The sequence below is a fragment of the Pongo pygmaeus genome, chromosome 21 (genome assembly GCF_028885625.2).
Source record: "Pongo pygmaeus isolate AG05252 chromosome 21, NHGRI_mPonPyg2-v2.0_pri, whole genome shotgun sequence".
Taxonomy (NCBI): Eukaryota; Metazoa; Chordata; class Mammalia; order Primates; family Hominidae; genus Pongo; species Pongo pygmaeus.
Window position 1 is genome coordinate 33,853,362 of NC_072394.2, and position 20,260 is coordinate 33,873,621.

General features: G+C 42.2%; 1 protein-coding gene across 1 annotated transcript; it reads left to right on the plus strand.

Annotated features, from left to right (window-relative positions):
* Positions 1 to 239: 239 nt before the first annotated feature.
* On the plus strand, positions 240 to 10,327 carry DEFB123 (defensin beta 123). Its single transcript, XM_054466872.2, has 2 exons — positions 240 to 405; positions 9,368 to 10,327. Exons 1-2 carry the CDS (start codon positions 348 to 350, stop codon positions 9,511 to 9,513), a joined length of 204 nt encoding a protein of 67 aa, XP_054322847.1. The 5' UTR covers positions 240 to 347; the 3' UTR covers positions 9,514 to 10,327.
* The last annotated feature ends 9,933 nt before the right edge of the window (positions 10,328 to 20,260 follow it).

Here is a 20,260-nt window from a genome sequence, read left to right on the forward strand (position 1 = left end):
CCCATTTCAGCTCATCTACCTGTTGCTTTGTATTTATTCTTCAAAACTCTGCCGTCTTCCCTGACCTTCTGGAGCCGGTGTTTGTGGTGCCTCCTGCTGGTCACTGGGTTCAGGCAGTTTGGAGCTGGGTGGAAGGACGGGTAGTATATTAAGTCTTGGGCCCTGGACCTTCTTGGCTGACCTCTCCCTGCTGACCTAAATGACAAAGGGAGGCGTGTCCAGTCAGAGTGTGAGGGCTGTACCCGTGGGCAGCTGAGGGAGTGCGAGCCACAGGCCAGGCACTCTCCCTCTCCCATTAGCTCTGCCGTGCCATCGGACTTGCAGCTTCACTTTGGGCTGCCGTAGCCATGAAGCTCCTTTTGCTGACTTTGACTGTGCTGCTGCTCTTATCCCAGCTGACTCCAGGTAACCTGAACCTCCTTAAGGAAAGGGCAGGGCTTAGAGACTAAGGCCTGGTCAGGGAATCCCAAGGGCTAGAAGGATGGGCTGCAGGTTGGCATCTGGCACCACATATAGGAGGCAGGAGGCGCCTCACCAGCAGCAGGTGCCAGCTGATAGATGACAACTACGATAACCAGAGCTGCTCTCTCAGTGGCTCCATCCCTCCTCTTCCTGCCCAGCTCCGGGGAGCATGTGGGGGTGGCCTAGTGTGTGAGGAGGAGTGGGAGGGGTGAGCAAGAGAAGCAGGAAAGAGGAGAGGCAGGTATGGCCCTTTTGCAAAATAGTCCCCAGAATGAACGAAGCTTTGTGAAGATCACAGCCACCTTAATGGGAGAGAAAGCTCATTTGTACTGTAGCTGTCTCTGTGCCAGACTCTGCGCTGGAAGCTAGGACCACGGAGATAAATGACATGGTGCCAGGGGAACTAACTGGAGGAGACAGTTAAATAGCATTTATAACCCAGGGTGACACGGCTGTGACAGTGGGAGACCAGGGGGCTATGGTCCAGCCCAGGCTGAGGAAAAAGAGAGTCCTCCTGGAGAGATATCCTGAGCCCTAAAAAGTGAGTCTAAAATAGAAAAGGAAGGAGAGGGGAAAGCAGAAAGGTGTCCCAGGCAAAGAGGTCAGCCTACGCAAAGGTTGGATGCGGGACAGAGCATGGGAGCGTCAGGGACCTGCATAACATGGAGGGGTGGGTTAGGAGAGAGGCGGGGGTAAAGCTGAGGAAGGATTCAAGCTCCAGGTCTCAGTGGGCCTCAAATGCCAGGTGAGGGACCCATGGGAAGGTTTAAACAGAGAAAGACCCTGGTCAGACCTACCACCCACCAATTCCAGCACGAGCCACCTATCCCTTCCTGCTCATCTGGCAGAAGTTTCCACCCACCCTGAGGCTATCAGCTAACCTTTCTACAGAGTCAGAAACGTGTGAATTTCCTAAACAAGCTGACCTCCGTCCTTGTGTCTTCCTGAGGCCCTAAAACATCACTCACCTGGAGTAGAGAGGAAAGCCCAGACCCCGGGTTAAAACCTGCCCCATCATTTTCTGACTCTGTGACCCCCAATAAGAAGCTCAGCTGCTCAGAGTATCAATTTCCTCATTCCTCAAACTGCAGTAACATCAAGTGTGTAATAATATCAGGTTGAGGGAACAACATTGAACACACTGAAATTTTGGTCTGCAAAAGAAATATGGCTTCTCTATTTTCTCTAACTCACCAAACTTTCCCAGGAACTTCCCTCCTGACTGTGGGAGTTAGTGGTGGGAGGAGCAGGACTACAGAGATAAATGACATGGCACCAGGGGAGCAAACTAGGGGAGACAGTTAAATAGCACTTACAACCCAGGGTGACAAGGCACATAGGGGCTGGGCCTGAACTCAGTTCAATATTTGTCTTTTCTGGTTTAAAATGATTTCTAAGCTAATTCAATCTCTTTTCAATAAGTGTTGAGTCTTTCAGCATGTCTCTTTCTTCCATCACCGCTTCTCTTTCCTGGGATAGTATCTGGTTACAGAGAAAAGTAACTTGATATGTCATCAAATAATTAATTGCTTCATTCAGTAAATACAGTTGAATGGATTTCTTGTTCCAAGCACTGTGATGGGTGCTAGAGGTAGAGCAGTGAACAAAACAAAACAGGATAAGCAAAATCTCTGTCCTCTTGGAGCTTACCTTCTACTGGAGGACCCAAAGAATTTGAAAAATAAATGAAACATATGGTATGTCAGATGATAAGTACAGTGAGCAGAATAGGCAAGAAAGGAAATAGTGAACACCAGGGGAAGGGGAAGGTGATTTTTTTTTTTTTTTTTTTTTTGGAGACAGAGTCTCTCTCTGTCACACAGGCTGGAGTGTAGTGGCAAGATCTTAGCTCACTGCAACCTCCACCTCCCGGATTCAAGCAGTTTTCATGCCTCAGCCTCCCAAGTAACTGGGATTACAGGCGCATGCAACCACGCCTGGCAAATTTTTGTATTTTTAGTAGAGATAGGGTTTGGCCATGTTGCCCAGGCTGATCTTGAACCCCTGACCTCAAGCAATCTGCTTGCCTCAGCCTCCCAAAGTGCTGGGATTACAGGCTTGAGCCACCATGCCCGGTCGTTGCCATTTTTAAGGGGGTGCTCATGGAATGTCTCACTGTGACCTGAGGGAACAACCGGGGTGAGCCATGTGGATATGTAGGGAAGGAAATTCAAGCTGGGGAAAACAGCAAGTGTGAGGGCCCTGGGATAGGAACATAAGGAGGTGGGGTCATGTCCTGTGCTGGACCCTTTCTGACTTCTGGGATCACATCCCTCATTGGATGTGGTCAGTAAGTGTCCTGCTAGCACTTACTACTGGATTTCATGACTGATGAAATCTCTCAGCCCTTTTGGGATCCCCACTGACTCGACCCTTCATCTCAACCAGATCTTCCATCTGGTCCCCAAGTTAAGGCTGTTCACACCCTCCCTTACTGCCTTCTGCACTAGGGGTGTAGTCTTGGCAGGTCCCTCACTGGTTTTCCTATCTCAACCAGAGACAAGGGAACCTGGGGACCTTTTGGGTCTATTTTTTTCAGCAGAGAGCTGACAGCGATGTTCAGCCACTTCCCTCAGCCATTTCTAATCCCCCTTCAGGTAGCACCATGCGGTGCTATATCCATGCTAAAGATAAGAATTTCTCTAAAGAGCTACCAGTTTCCCTGAGCTATGCTCTAAGAGGCAGAGAGTAAGTGTCCTCTGCGTTGGCAATTTCTTTCGACCAATCTGGGCTTTCATAGCAAGAGGCTCTCTCACCCCTATCTTTCTCACATTAATTATCTCTACTTCCTGAGTGTTCAGGTCAACCAGTAGACTGCTAGCGGGAGACACACGAAAGGCCTTTGTCCCTAGCTTGTTGGTAGGTCCACCATCAGGCTGGCAGAATGAGGCATGGGTTCTAGTAGGGCTCTCAGGCCCACTGCTGCTGCTGCGGGAGCTGGATTTAAACTTCCAGTTTCCCTGGAAATTATGGGCAGAGTATTTCCCCTCTACTTCCTGTTGGGTATGGTAGTGGTGACAGAGGTTAAATGGAAGCTACTTTAGCCGGACCCTCAGCCTTAGCCTCCTATAGCTTATGGTGAAATGGTATTGTCTGAACCCCCCCCCCCCCCAGGTTCACCTAATAATGTATAAAGGAGCTCTTCGAAATTTGGAAATCCCTGAACTTCCTTAACAAATGTTGGTCCTTAAAATTGTCTTTCCATGCACAACCCTTATCTCATTTAAGCTGAGCAATGAGTTTGCTGTTCTGTTGTTCACCATTCCCCCAAAACCCAGAAACTCTGCCCAATTCTGCTTTTTGACAACCAATGGATTTTATGATTAAAGGGGATTGAAATATGCATCACTTTAATATTTTCAAAATATTGTCATACTCACCGTTAGGTTAATTGTGGGAATTCAGGAGACATATGTAAAGCCCAGAAACCCAGCAGAGATGAGATTTAGGTGGGACACCTGCCCTTCCATTATACATCCTCACAGCACCCTGAGTTCTTTCTTTATAATTTTCATCAAACTCTAGTTAATCAAATATCTGGGTATCTATTTTTTAATGGCTCTTTCTCCCCTCATTAGACTGGAAGATCTCTGAGGGTAGGTGTCTCACTCATTTACAGTTTTATCTCCAGTGTATAGGCCTCTCAGTCTATACATGTGAGTATTTCCCTGGTGTAGACATCTGGAAAGGAATTGCTAGGTAAAGACTGTGTATAGTTTTAAAATGTGTAAGTTATTGCTCAGTAGGCTCCACAGATGCTAAAAAAAGTGTATGACTGTCATTCCTCTCACTCACCAATAGTTCCTCTTGACACTCTTAAATTAAAAATTGAGATTTTGTTGTTAAATGGTGGCTTTTTCCTTATCTTTTTGTAAACTAAAACACAGAATCACAGACGCTGCACACCACATAATACAAGTGTGCAGCTTAATGGAGGTTATAAGTGCACATCTTTGTAACCACCATTCAGGTCAATGGACAGAGCATTGACAGTCACCCCAAAAACATCTCCACCTATTCCATCCATCACAATTGTCTTCATCCCCCAAATTAAGCACTCTCCTGACTTTTATAGCAATCAGTTCTTTGCATTCCTTTACAGTCTCATTGCTAGGGATGCATCCCTAGACACCCTATTTATACTGTTAAAATCTGATATCTCCTTAGATTCCTTGAATTTTTTAATTTACTGGTTCCATCTTCATCCCTTTCTTATCTTTACAAGTTATCTGTTGAAAAAACATAAGTCATTTGATCTATAACTTTCCACAATTTTGCTGATTGCATACTCAAGGTAAAATTCAATGTGTTCCTCTGACCTCTGCATTTCCTGCAAATTGGCACCTGTATCCAGAGGTTTGATCAGGCTCAAGTTCTCCCATTTTGGCAAAACTTTCAGTGGTGATATGTTCTTTCATTAGGAGGCACATAATATCTGGTTGTCTGTCTTTTAGGACCATAGGAATCAATGATGCTCAAAGCCTAGATCCATTAATTTTTTGGCCATTTCAAAATGATAATATTCTATTAAGTGATATTCTTTATTTAGCTGGAACAGTCATATGAAAAAGATACTCCTCATTGTCTACTATTTGATTTCTTAGCAGTACAGTTCATATAGGAAAGACAAAATACATGCTTGATGATTTTTCTTTATTTATGAATCTGCAAGATAACGATCTATTGTCCTATCTCCCCAAATTGTGATCAAATAATTTTTTTTGTTGTTTTGTTTAGATGGAGTCTAACTCTGTCGCCCAGTCTGGAGTGCAGTGGCACAATCTTGACTCACTGCAACCTCCGCCTCCCAGGTTCAAGCAATTCTCCTGCCTCAGCCTCCCAAGTAGCTGGGATTACAGGCGCACACCACCACGCCTGGCTAATTTTTGTAATTTTAGTAAAGACAGGGGTTTCACCGTATTGGTCAGGTTGGTCTTGAACTCCTGACCTCAGGTGATCCACCCCCCTCGGCCTCCCAAAGTGCCGGGATTACAGGCATGAGCCACCGCATCCCGCCGACAAAATAATTTTTATATCATTAAAAATGCATGGATTTAACTATATTTAATGAATTTGCATTCATTACGATCTTTATTCTTACGGAAACTGAAATTGTCCCATCCGTGGCTAGGGGGAGCCTCTTTAATATGACCCTTGAGCCTTATTTTACATATCCCTGGTAACCTTTGATAGCTTACTTGTGATCAAGTCCATCTTATAAAGACCACAAGGACACACTAGCAGTCTGACGGTTAGATCTATTAACCTACCACAGCAAAGGAAACTGCACACCAAACGGCCTGTGGGTGGTTGGGGGCGCAGGAGGAGTCACCAAACGAAGAAACAAATAGGGTTACTGTAGGATGACGGGAAAGGGCAGATTCAAGTATAATGTAAATGAAGCAGGGTCTGATAGACTTCAAAGCAAGGCAGGGCCACAGGGCAAAGTGTAAAGGAATTAACATCAGGCCTAGGCTGAGAAACGGATTCAGGATCCTGTTTCCATGGAAAGTACAAAATGAGGAGAGCTGTGGAATTTTGTATTCCAAAACCCCTTATCTGACACCAGCACCTGGCTCTGAAATCAAGGCTGCTTTTCTGTACTGAAAGGCTCAGTTCCTGGGGGAAGAATATAACGTTTCCTTCGTGCTGATACGATTTCAAATACAAAGTTTCCGAGGGTTGTGATTAGAGAAAAGAGGGTTTCCCAGCACTTTGTTCTTTTGTTAATTAACAAACGCAGTTTCACAGGTTCACATTGGCTATCTGGAGTGACGAGATAGTCTAGGCTGGTTGTGCAGTTCCTGCGCCAGGTCTTGAATTAGTTATAAGTTTTACAGCAGACATCTTCACCCCAGTCTCACCTCAAATAAAAACATGCCAATTCGCACATTGTGTAAGAACCTTAAAACAGTATACTGTACTTCCATTTCACCTCTCCCAGCCTTTGTGCTATTGTCATACATTTCACTTCTACATATGCTATGAACTCCGCAGTACAATGCTGTTATTTTACTTTAAACAATTATCTTTTAAAGAAATGTCTCGGGAGGCAGAGTCTGCAATGAGCCGAGATCACGCCACTGTGCTCCAGCCTGGGCGACAGAGTGAGACTACATCTCAAAAAAAAAAAAAAAAAAAAAAATAGGCCTGGCGCAGTGGCTCACACCTGTAATCCCAGCACTTTGAAAGGCCGAGGTGGGTGGATCACCTGAGATCAGGAGTTCGAGACCAGCCTGACCAACATGGAGAAACCCCGTCTCTACTAAAAATACAAAATTAGCCAGGCGTGGTGGTGCATGCCTGTAATCCCAGCTACTCAGGAGGCGGAGACAGGGGAATCGCTTGAACCCGGGCGGCAGAGGTTGTGGTGAGCTGAGATTGTGCCATTGCACTCCAGCCTGGGCAACAGAGCAAGACTCCATCTCAAAAAAACAATAATAATAAAAATAAAAATAAATAAATGTTTAATTAAGAACAAAAGTTGTTTATATTTACCCACATAGTTATCAGTTCTGATTCTCGTTACTGCTTTATGTAAACATCCAGATTTCCCTCTGGTACCATTTTCTTCTGCCTGAATAACTTCCTTTAACATTTCTTGTAGTGAAAGCTTTCAGTGATCAATGTTCTCCGTTTCCAAGTACCTGAAAAAGTCTTTATTTCTCCACTTTTAGAATATTTTTCCTCTTTAAAGAATTTTGGGCTTTTTCCTTTTATTACTTTAAAGATCTCTCTCTACCATCTTCTAGTATGCAGTTTCTGACAATAAGTCTTCTGGGTTTGTTTTTTTTTCTTTGAGAGAGTCTCACTCTGTCACTTAGGCTGGAGTGCAGTGGCATGACCACAGCTCACTGCAGCCTCGACCTCCCAGGCTCAAGCGATCCTCCCACCTCAGCCTCCCTAGTAGCTGGGACTACAGGTGCACACCAACACACCCAGCTAATTTTTTTATTTATTTTTTTCGGAGAGACAGGGTCTCACCTAGGCTGGTCTCAAACTCTTGGGCTCAAGCGATCCTCCCACCTCAGCCTCCCAAAGTGCTGGGATTTCAAGTGTGAGCCACCACACCCAGCCTCTTCCAGTATTTTTACCTTTTCTCCTATGTACGTAATGTGTCTTTTCTTCTGGCTTTTTAAAGATTTTTTTCTTTCACTTGATTTTGCAATTTGGTTATGATATGCCTTTGCATGCTTCTCTTTTGGTTTTATTCAGCTTGTAGTTCACCGAGGGTCATGGTTCTATGGGCTTAGAGTTTTCATCAAACTTGAAATTTTTCAGCCATTATTTCTTCAAATAATTTTTCTGCCCCTCCCCTCTCCTCTCCTTTTGGTATTCCAATTATATGCATGTTAGACTACTTGTTATTGTCCCATGGGTTACTGACACTCTGCTCTTTTTTCCCCTCATCTTTTTTCTCTCCATGTTTCATTCTGGATGATTTCTGTTGCTATGTCTTCAAGTTCATTTATCTTTTCTTCTTCAGTCTAACCTGCTATTAATCTCACTAAGTATGTTTTTTATTTAATATTTAATGTTTCATCTCAACTATTCCATGTGAATATATACATATATGTGGTTTCTTTGTTTTGTTTTGTTTTATTTTTCTTTGAGACAGAGTTTCACTCTTGTTGTCTAGGCTGAAGTGCAATGGCACATTCTTGGCTCACTGCAACCTCCGCCTCCCAGGTTCAAGCGATTCTCCTGCCTCAGTCTCCTGAGTAGCTGGGATTACAGGCATGTGCCACCACGCCCAGTTAATTTTTTTTTTTTTTTTGTATTTTTAGTAGAGATGGGGTTTCTCCGTGCTGGTCAGGCTGGTCTCGAACTCCTGACCTCAGGTGATCCACCCACCTTGGCCTCCCAAAGTGCTGGGATCACAGGCTTGACCCACCGTGCCCGGCCATGAATATTTTTTACATCTTTATTTCTTCTCATCATGCTCATGGCTTCCTCTACCTTTTGTACTACTTGGAGCATATTTATCATAGCTGTTTTATCATCCTTGACTTGCTAGTTTCATCATTATTGTCATTTCCGTGTGGGTTGATTTGTTTTTCTCCTGGTTATGGGTTATATTGTCTTACTTTTCTTTTTTTTATATGCCTGAAAAATATTTTTGCACTTTCGGTTTCTGTATTTTGTTACACTCCATTAAAGAGTGTTAGATATTTTTCTGGCATGCAGCTAAGTTAGTGGGAATCAGATGAATATTTTCAAGACTGATGTTTAAGCTTTGTTAGGATGGGTACAGGGTATTCTTTAGTCTAGGGTTAATTTAGCCCCCACTACTAAGGCAAGAGCCTTCCGAGTACCAAATGCTGCAGATTTTACATGGTCTTTCCACTCAGGCAGGTGGAAACACAAGCTATTCCCAGACCTGTGCAGTCACTGGGAAGTGTTCTGCTTACTTCTTTTTGGTGTTTGGTATTTTCCCCCCCACCCCAGGCCTTTGGTAGTTTCCTCTTGCACATGCATAGAAAGGCACTTAAAGACTACAGGGTGGGCCAGGCCTAGTGGCACATGTCTGTGGTCTAGCTCCTCCGGGAAACTCAGGTGGGAGAGTCCCTTGAACCGGGAGGAGGAGGTTTGCAGTGAGCCAAAATCATTCCACTGTACTCCAGCCTGGGTGACAGAGCAAGACTCATCTCAAAAAAAAAAAAAAAAAAGACAACCCACACAGATAAAGCCTTTATTGAGCTGATGTACCAAGGTCACTCTCTCAGTCAAAGGTAGGGAGCAAAAAAACAGAGTAAAGGAAAAACAGTGATAGATGAAAAGAGTCAAAGGCAAGGGAAACAAGGGACCTTCTATCTCATCTGTTTCCATCCTTTTACAGACCTTTCAAATCCAGAGCCTACTTGTTAGGACTGACAGTGTCTCCCTTCTTTCTGCTTTGTGTCAGGTGGCACCCAAAGATGCTGGAATCTTTATGGCAAATGCCGTCACAGATGCTCCAAGAAGGAAAGAGTCTATGTTTACTGCGTAAATAATAAAATGTGCTGCGTGAAGCCCAAGTACCAGCCAAAAGAAAGGTGGTGGCGATTTTAAGTGCTTTGAAGCCTGAAGCCGTGAAAATGCCGATGAAGCTCCCAGTGGATTCCCACACTCTATCAATAAACACCTCTGGCTGATCCCTGCATTTGCCTGTTAGTGAACCCCAGCAGCTCCCAGGAGTGCCTTTCGGGTGATTTGGGATGTCAAAACCATTTTCACAATAATAATAAGACATTTTTTACTTTTTTTTTTTTTTTTTTTTGAGACAGAGTCTTGCTCTGTCACCCAGGCTGGAGTGCAGTGGTGCGATCTCAGCTCACTGCAAGCTCCGCCTCCTGGGTTCACACCATTCTCCTGCCTCAGCCTCCCAAGTAGCTGGGACTACAGGTGCCTGCCACCATGCCCGGCTAATTTTTTTTTTTTTTTTTTTTGTAGAGACAGGGTTTCACTGTGTTAGCCAGGATGGTCTTGATCTCCTGACCTTGTGATCTGCCTGCCTCGGCCTCCCAACATTTTTCACTTTTTTAAGCTCTCTCTTTCACAGGTGTATAGTGGAATTTTCTGGAATCTCCATGACATATAATGACATAATTGTTCTGGCAGCTGACAAAAGATGTGCTTATGTGCTCTTGTGTAGAATTTTTTAAGGTAGAAAGCTTAAGGTATAAGTATGCTCATTTTCAGAGATTCATGCAATTTGTTCTCAGTAATTCTACTGTCCTCTTACAAACTATCTTTGGTTATATTATTAACTGTAATAATTAATCTCTATACCTTCATTATCATCTAATAAGTCATTACTTTGAAATCCCACAACTTACTTTGTACCACAAGAAATAAGAACACTTTATCGTCTTGGTTTGCAGAGGTATTTTGTTCTAATTTTTTATTTTTTATGGAGATGGGGTCTCGCTTTGTTACCCAGCCTGGTTTTGAACTCCTGGCCTGCCTCAGCATTCCAAAGTGCTAGGAATACAGGAATGAGCCACCACTCCCACGGGGCCTTGCAGAGGTATATTAACAACAGTCCTAGCTGTCTAACAGAAGAAAGGACACACTCTCCCTTAAGGAAAAAATAACACCTATTCTAGTCTCTATAGTTCTCTTAAATACAATTTCTGACATATATACAATTTTAAAATTATAAGACATGCACAGAAGCAGGAAAATATGACTCATAATCAAGAATAAAAATAATCAATTAGAAGCAGACCCAAAGATGGTGATACAGTTTTGATCTCGGTCCCCGCTCAAATCTCATGTTGAATTGTAATCCCCAGTGTTGGAGGTGGGGCCTGATGGGAGGTGATTGGATCATGGAGGTAGATCCTTCATGAATGGTTTAGCAGCATCCCTTTGGTACTGTTCTTGTGATAGAGTTCTCATGAGATCTGGTTGTTTAAAAGTATGTGGCACCACCTCGCTCTTCACTTCCCTCTGCTCTGACCATGTAAGACAGGCCTGCTTCTCCTTCACCTTCTGCCATGCTCAAAAGTTTCCTGAGGCCTCCTCAGAAGCCTTCATGCCCCTTGTACAGACTGCAGAACCATGAGCCAATTAAACCTCTTTTTTTTTTTTGAGATGAAGTCTCGCTCCTGTTGCCCAGGCTAGAGTGCAGTGGCATGATCTTGGCTCACTGCAACCTCCACCTCCCGGGTTCATGTGATTCTCCTGCCTCAGCCTCCTGTGTAGTTGGGATTACAGGTGTGCACCACCACACCCGGCTAATTTTCATATTTTTAGTACAGACAGGGTTTCATCATGTTGGCCAGGCTGGTCTTGAACTCCTGACCTCAGGTGATCCACCCTCCTCGACCTCCCAAAATGCTAGGATTACAGGCGTGAGCCACCGTGGCTGGCCTAAACCTCTTTTCTTTATAAATTACCTGGTCTCAGGGTTTTTTTTAATAGCAGTAAGAGAACGAACTAATACAGATGGAGCAGTTGTTGGAATTAACAGACAACCTTAAAATAACTATTATAAATATGTTAAAGAAATTAGAAGATTGACAAGATTAATGAAAGGATGAAGAATTTAAATACACAGAAACATAGTGTATTGTTTTCCACTGCTGCATTACAAAACCACTCCAGAACTTAGTAGACTAAAATAACAACTATTTGTTATTTTTCACAATTCTGCTCATTGATTAAGTGGTTCTTCTGATATTCTCACGAGGTCATTCATGTTACTACATCTCTCTTCACGTAGCCTCTCCACCTCAAAGAAGTTAACCTTGGCTTCCTCCGTGGTGGCTGGGGCCAAGAGCCTCCCAAAGTGCTAGGAATACAGGAATGAGCCACCACTCCTGGCCTTGCAGAGGTATATTAACAACAGTCGTAACTGCCTAACAGAAGAAAGGGCATGCTCTCCCTTAGGGAAAAAAATAACACCTATTTTAGTCTTATAGTTCTCTTAAATACAATTTCTGACATATATGGGTAAACCTCAACATCCAGCATTTCTCAAATTTCTGTTTGTATTACATTTGCTGAAGTCCCACTGGTAAATTATATGCCAGTCACTGTGAAAGAGGACTACATAAGGGCATGAATACTAAGAGGATGATTCATTGCATGATGGAAACTCTAAGAATAAATTGGGCCTTCTAAACTGAGACATACTAAAATTAAGAATTTATTGGACGGTAAGCCAGGCGTGGTGGCACATGCCTGTAGTCCCAGCTAGTTGGTAGGCTGAGGCAGGAGGATCAATTACGCCCAGGAGTTTAAGTCTGTAGTATGCTATGATCATGCCTGTGAACAGCCACATGTGCACTCCAGCCTGAGCAACATAGCGAGACCCCACCTCTTAAAAAAAGGAATCTATTGGATGGGTTTAACAGCAGAAGACAGGGCATTGTAGAAGAATGAATCAGTCAACTCAGAGATAGATTAGAAGATATACAAACCAAAGCACAGAGAGAAAAAATGCAAAACAAGCATAACAGAGCATGAGAGACTTATGGGACAATATCAAATAATCTAACATATATATAATTAAGTCCCAGAAGAAGAGATGGGAGACCAGGCACAGTGGCTCACACATGTAATCTCAGCACTTTGGGAGGCTGAGGCAGGAGGATCACATGAATCCAAGAGTTCAAGACCAGCCTGGACATCATAATGAGACTCCCTCTCTATTTTTTTTTTTTTTTTTTCGAGATGGGCTCTCACCATGTTTGTCCTCAGCTCCTGGGCTCAAGCAATTTGGCCTGCCTCAGGCTCCTAAAATGCTGGGATTACAGGAATGAGCCACCATGCCCAACCCCCACCCATCTCTATTTTAAGAAAAAATTAAAGAGGGGAATGAGGAAGAAGAAATATTTTTAAAAGATAATAGCTGAAAATTTTCCAAAATTGTTGAAAGACATCAATCCACAAGAAATTCAGTGAACTCCAAAGCAGCATAGACACAAAGAAAACCAAACCTGCCGGACATGGTGGCTCAAGCCTGTAATCCCAGCACTTTGGGAGGCCGAGGCAGGCAGATCACCTGAGGTTAGGAGTTCGATACCAGCCTGGCCAACATGGTGAAATCTCGTCTCTACTAATAATACAACAATTAGCTGGGCATGGTGGCATGCGCCTGTAAGCCCAGCTACTAAGGAGGCTGCGGCAGGAGAATCGCTTGAACCTGGGAGGCTGGAGGTTGCTGTGAGGTGAGATCCTGCCACTGCACTCCAGCCTGGGCGACAGAGCAAGACTCCGTCTCAAAAAAAAAAAAGAAAAACTGCTTCTCAGTACCTATGAATATTTCATACAAAACGTGTTCAAGAATTTATGGAAAAAGTTAGAAAACCTTATTGAAATACAATATAGAAAGCCTAAATTAATAGAGAAACATATCATGCTTATGAATTAGAAGTCTCAATATCTTAAAGATGTCAATTCTATACTAATTATTCCCTAGATTCTATAAAATTCCAATAAGATTTGTTCACAACTTGTTCAAAATTGTGTATCTGTAAACAAATAATTTGTTAGGGACATAAACATATATAATAGGTGGGATTGTAAAGTAGTTCAACCGTTGTGGAAGTCAGTGTGTCGATTCCTCAGGGATCTAGAACTAGAAATACCATTTGACCCAGCCATCCCATTACTGGGTATATACCCAAAGGATTATAAATCATGCTGCTATAAAGACACATGCACACGTATGTTTATTGCAGCACTATTCACACTAGCAAAGACTTGGAACCAACCCAAATGTCCAACAACGATAGACTGGATTAAGAAAATGTGGCACATATACACCATGGAATACTATACAGCCATAAAAAAGGATGAGTCCATGTCCTTTGTAGGGACATGGATGAAACTGGAAACCATCATTCTCAGCAAACTATCGCAAGGACAAAAAACCAAACACCGCATGTTCTCACTCATAGGTGGGAATTGAACAATGAGAACACATGGACACAGGAAGGGGAACATCACACTCTGGGGCCTGTTGTGGGGTGGGGGAGGGGGGAGGGATAGCATTAGGAGATATACCTAATGTTAAATGACGAGTTAATGGGTGCAGCACACCAACATGACACATGTATACATATGTAACAAACCTGCACATTGTGCACATGTACCCTAAAACTTAAAGTGTAATAATAATAAAATTTAAAAATATATATATATAATAAAACTTTCAATAAAAGCTAAGGAGATAATAAATACAAATTTAGGATAACAATTACCTCTAAGAATATAGCAATAGGAAGGGGTAATGGTGATTTTTTTATCTGCACAGTAGACAGTGAAGTGTTCTGGATGTGAGGTTCAAATTTGTCTTTGTGATAGTTGGTGTTATTGAGCCACCTGGAGGCAGTATTGCTGCAGTTTGAATATTTAGGATCCTGGATGTGGATGTGGGAGGGAAGGGCTGGATGAACCTTCCAGGATGTCAGCAGTGATTCCTGGAGTCTTCCAGTTAATGGTACCCAATAACAAAATGGGCAAAAGATGCATGGGAGATTGGCCTGTGAAAACACTGAGGACTTGGGGATGGATCTGCTATCTCCACGTGCAAAAGGATTTGTTAATCTGGGAGTTCCTCTGAGATCTAGCCCTTGTCCATCTCTTTGGTTGCCTTTTTTTTTTTTTTTTTTTTTTTTTTTTTTTTTTTTTTTTGTTGAGACAGAGTCTTGTTCTGTCGCCCACGCTGGAGTGCAATAGCGCGATCTCGGCTGACTGCAAGCTCCGCCTCCCGGGTTCATGTCATTCTCCTGCCTCAGCCTCCTGAGTAGCTGGGACTACAGGCGCCCGCCGCCACCACGCCCGGCTAATTTTTTTTGTTTTTGTTTTTGTTTGTGTATGTTTAGTAGAGACGGGGTTTCACTGGGTTAGCCAGGATGGTCTGGATCTCCTGACCTCGTGATCCGCCCACCTCAGCCTCCCAAAGTGCTGGGATTACAGGCATCAGTCACCGCGCCTGGCCTCTTTGATTTCATCACATACCACTCAGTTACTCCATCTCTTTCCTTTAATTTCTGTTTTCCTTTAGCTTTTTTCCCCCTAAAAAAAAAAAAAATCATAGTTTATTTTTCACATCCTGGGTTTTTTATTTATTTAATAGCTTTATTGAGGTATAATTTTTTTTGAGATGGGATCTTGCTCTGTTGCCCAGACTAGGGTGCAGTGTTGCAATCATAACTCACTGCAGCCTCAGCCTCCTGGGCTCGAGCGATCCTCCCACCTCAGCTTCCCAAGTACCTGGGACTACAGGCATGCACCACCACACCCAGCTAATTTTTTTGTATTTTTTGTAGAGACAGGGTTTCTCCATGTTGCATAGGCTAGTCTTGAATTCCTGGCTTCAGATGATCCACCTGCTTCAATCTCCCAAAGTGTTGGGATCACAGGCATGAGCCACCCCATGCAGTCTTTCAAGGTATAATTAACATTCAGTAAACTGCACATATTTGAAGTGTAAAAGTTTCTAAGTTTTGTCATGTGTGCACCCATGAAATTATCACCAAAATCAAGATAATAAACATATCTGTCCCCCTCAAAAATTTTCTTCTGCCTCTTGTAATCCTTTTTTTTTTTTTTTTTTTTTTTTTTTTTTTGAGATCTTATTGCCCAGGCTGGAGTGCAATGTCATGATCTCGGCTCACCGCAACCTCCACCTTCCGGGTTCAAGCGATTCTCCTGCCTCAGCCTCCCGAGTAGCTGGGATTACAGGTATGCGCCACCACACCCGGCTAATTTTGTATTTTTAGTAGATATGGTGTTTCTCCATGTTGGTCAGGCTGGTCTCGAACTCACCTCAGGTGATCTGCCTGCCTCGACCTCCCAAAGTGCTGGGATTACAGGCATGAGCCACCACACCCGGCCTGTAATCCTTTCTTAATACTGCTTTCTGTTTTCCCTCCACATACTGTCCCGAGCACTGATGAACTCTCACTGCATTGATGAACTCTACCATAGATTAGTTTACATTTTCTAGAATGTTTAACAAATGGAATCATACTGTCTGTACTCTTTTTTTGTGTGACTTCTGTCACTCAGCAAAATTGGAGAGTCATCCTTGTTGTGATTATCAATAGTTCATTGCTTTTTATCTCTGACTGATATTTCATTGTAATACTCCATTTGTTAGTCCATTCATCTGTTGGTGGACATTTGGGTGTTTCCAGTTTTTGGCTATTACAAATAAAGCTGCTGTAAACATTCACATACACATGTTTTTGTGGACATATGTTTCTCCTGGATAAATACCTAGGTGTGGAATGGTTGGATCATCCAGTACATTTATGTTTTACTTTTTCGCTTTTCTTTTTTTTTTTTTTTCGAGACGGAGTTTCGCTCTTGTCACCCAGGCTGGAGTGCAATGGCGCAATCTCGGCTCACTGCAACCTCTGCCTCCCTGGTTCAAGCAATTCTGCTGCCTCAGCCTTCGAATAGCTGGGATTACAGGCATGCACCACCATGCCTGGCTAATTTTTTTGTATTATTAGTGGAGATGGGGTTTCACCATGTTGGCCAGGCTGGTCTTTAACTCCTGACCTCAGGTGATCCACCGATCTCAGCCTCCCAAAGTGCTGGGATTACAGGCATGAGCAACCTGCCTGGCCTGGATCCCATTAATTCTTGAACCTCATCTCCAACTATTCTTGCCCTGGCTCACTCCACTTAAACTATGCTGGCCTCCTAGCCACTTCTCAAACACACCAAGCATGGTTCCACCTCAGGGCGTTTGCACTTGCTATGCATTCTGCCTGGAACTCTCATCCTCCAATATGCAAGACTCACTCTCTAACATTCTTTGGGTTTGTTCAAATATCTCCATGTCACTGAAAACTTCTCTGAATATGCTATTTTTAATCTTTAAAAAAAAAAAAAAAAAAAAGCTACTCTCGGCCGGGCGCAGTGGCTCACGCCTGTAATCCCAGCACTTTAGGAGGCCAAGGTGGGCGGATCACGAGGTCAGGAGATCGAGACCATCCTGGCTAACACGGTGAAACCTCGTCTCTACTAAAAATACAAAAAATTATCCGGGCATGGTGGCGGGCACCTGTAGTCCCAGCTACTCGGGAGGCTGAGGCAGGAGAATGGCGTGAACCAGGGAGGCGGAGCTTGCAGTGAGCCGAGATCACGCCACTGCACTCCAGCCTGGGCAACAGAGCAAGACTCTGTCTCAGAAAAAAAAAAAAAAAAAGCTACTCTCCCTTACTTCCTTTTTTGCTTGCATTTCTCCATAGTATTTATCAGCATCTAATATACTATTTTTTTCTTGATTGTGTTTCTTGTTTCCCCATCCACTGTGAATTTATTTAATGTTGGATGCATTGATATATATGAATAAATATCTATGAATAAACATATTATTCAATGTATATGAATAAGTATATATTATATTGCCTTCCCAGATGAATATATATATGTATATGTGTGAATATATATTTATATATATATCTGAGGAGGCAATATATATTTCAACATATATTTATCCAACATATATAAATTTGGGATCCAGTTTCCCAAATAAATTTGGGGTTCCTCATGTAAAATTCCCTCCATTGAAATACTTAGTATGGCTTTTGTTTTCTAGCTAGATCATGACTGATACAGTACATGGAACATGATTTATTCATATATATTGAATAAATATATATTGCCTTCCTAGATGAATGTATATATATGAATATGTATGTATTCATTTGTTTATTCAACTACAGATTTACTGAGCACCTATGTGCCAGTTAAGTGCTTGGGGAGGGGGGTACCTTATGATTGGAGCTGGTGCCTCTGAAGGACATCGCAGTTCTGGCAATAAACCCATAGCTACCTAAGCTGCTGGGAGGATACAGATGGAATCCAAAGCAGAGAGTGAATGCCTTCTCCCCTCCCCTCCCACTTTCTAGCCTCCCACCATTGTCTGCAATTAGCAAACTCTTAGCAGGAAGCCACCTGGTGAAGGAGTCTGGGAAATGGTAATATCGAACTCCCAGCTCCAGCAGCACAGAGCAGAATATATATATATATCTGAGGAGATATATCTCAGGCTGCGCCTGAGGCCGCACTGGCACACCATTTAACTTCTGAGATGTAAGTATAAATCTGAAGTAACATCCCAAAAAAGTAATCATCAGTATTAATTATTACAAATTCTAGAAGTCACATTTTAAAGGTTTAATATTAGAATGCAGGAACAATTACCCCTGCAGTCACTGTCCTGCTCATATCAGTTCACTGTGGCCTCAACCTCCTGGGCTCAAGCAGTCCTCTTACTTCAGCCTCCAAAGTAGCTGGGACCACAGGCATGTGCCACCATGCCTGGCGAATTTTTTTTTTTTTTTAATAGAGATGAGGTCTCTTTATGTTGCCCAGGCTGGTCTTGAAGCGAAGGAGTTGCTGTACTAAATAGATGCTGTACTAAATAGATGCTATTTGCTGTACTAAATAGATGCTCAGTTTCAACATCTACTAACTTTTTCAGTCATGGAATAATGTAACTCAAGAAAATGAATTTGGCCACATGTGGTGGCTCATGCCTGTAATTGCAGCACTTTGGGAGGCTGAAGCAGGAGTCTCCTGAGCCCAGGAGTTCAAGACCAGCCTGGGCAACATAGGCAGAACTCATCTCTACCAAAAAAATAATAATAATTAAAAAATTACCCAGGCATGGTGGCACGTGCCTGTGGTCCCAGCTACTTGGGAGGCTGAAGTAGGAGGACTGCTTGAGCCCAGGAGGTTGAGGCTGCAGTCAACAGAGATCACATCACTGCACTTCAGCTGCCTGGACGACAGAATGAGGCCCTGTCTCAGAAAAAGAAAAAAAAAGGAAACAACAAAGGAATTTTATATTCCCAATACAAAGAAATAATAAAGGTGATGAATATGCTAAATACCCTTATTTGACCATTACACATTGTATGTATGTCTCAAGATATCATATGTACCCCATAAATATGTATAAATATTATTTTTTTTCATTTTTAATAAAAATTTTAAAATTGCCAGGCATGGTGGTATGCACCTATAATTCAAGCTACTTGGGAGGCTGAGGCAAGAAGACCACTTGAGCTCAGGAGTTCAAGTCCAGCCTGGGCAACATCTCAAGATCCCATCTCTAAAAATGAATAAATTAATTAAATTCAAAATTAAAAGATGAAAATAAATAATGAAAAATTTAAAAATAAAAATAATTTAAAAGAAAATTAATTTCAGAAACATACTTCCTAAAAAGAACTTTTGAATTTAGAAACAAATTCAGAATTTGCAGCTTGAAAAAATGTCAAAAATATTCTATCTTCAACTACTGAAACCGGGTGGTAGTTTACAGCAAAAAATTTGGCAAACTTTATTGTTTAATTTTTTAGCCATCATAAAATCTGTGATTTTGAAAATTAGTGAGAATAAAATATGCCTAAGGTACCTCACTTTTCCCTAACACTTTCCTCTGTTCTTCATTGTCTTTATACCCAACAGTATGTATAAATTGAAGGTGACTTATCGATGTCATGGTACATGATTTTGGAGTCTTTCCTACCTGTGAAATTTTGAGGTGACAAAATTGCATTTAGCTTTTTATTCATCCTTACAAGGTGTGAGAAATTCTCAACCATAATTTTTTCCTAAAAAGCTTATGTCCTAAATGGAATTAAATAACTAAAGAACAACTAAAGTCAAGTACTTTTTTTTTTTTTTTTGAGACAGGGTCTCACTTTGTCACGCAGGCTGGAGTGCAGTGGCACCATCTCAGTTCACAGCAGCCTCAACCTCCCAGGTTCAAACGATCTTCCCACCTCAGCCTCCCAAGTAGCTGGCGCTACAGGCACACACCACCTCTCCTGACTAAGTTTCATATTTTTTGTAGAGACAGGGTTTCACCATGTTGCCTAGGCTGGGCAATCCACCCACCTCAGCCTCCCAAAGTGCTGGGATTACAGGCGTGAGCCACCACATCTGGCCTCTAATAGTTTTTTTTAATGCGATGAATGGTATTTTAACAAAAATTTGAACTATAATATAATCTCCATTATTTTGCCTAGTGTTAATATTCAAAATATTAAAAATATTGATTGGATATAACATTCTGAAGGTTATCAAGCTAACAAATTTTAGCTCTCAATATTTAAATTAACTCATATTTTCTCCTAAGTTGAATTGTTGAAAGTTCTTCATTATTTTTCTAACATTGATAGCTTTCACAATCATCTTTAACTGTTGCAACATTTTATTCCTACAGTAATAAATATATACTTCTATCTCAAATGGCTAATGAATTTAAACATGTAAAGTGCATGAAATTTCATTCCAAGTTACATCTAAAGTGTTTACTATATGTGAAAATGAA

Bases quoted from the DNA above. Each gene is read 5' to 3' on its own strand.
- DEFB123 (XM_054466872.2), top strand. From the start codon at position 348: ATGAAGCTCCTTTTGCTGACTTTGACTGTGCTGCTGCTCTTATCCCAG. The intron at 406-9,367 runs GTAACCTGAACC...GCTTTGTGTCAG, and splicing joins CTTATCCCAGCTGACTCCAG to GTGGCACCCAAAGATGCTGG.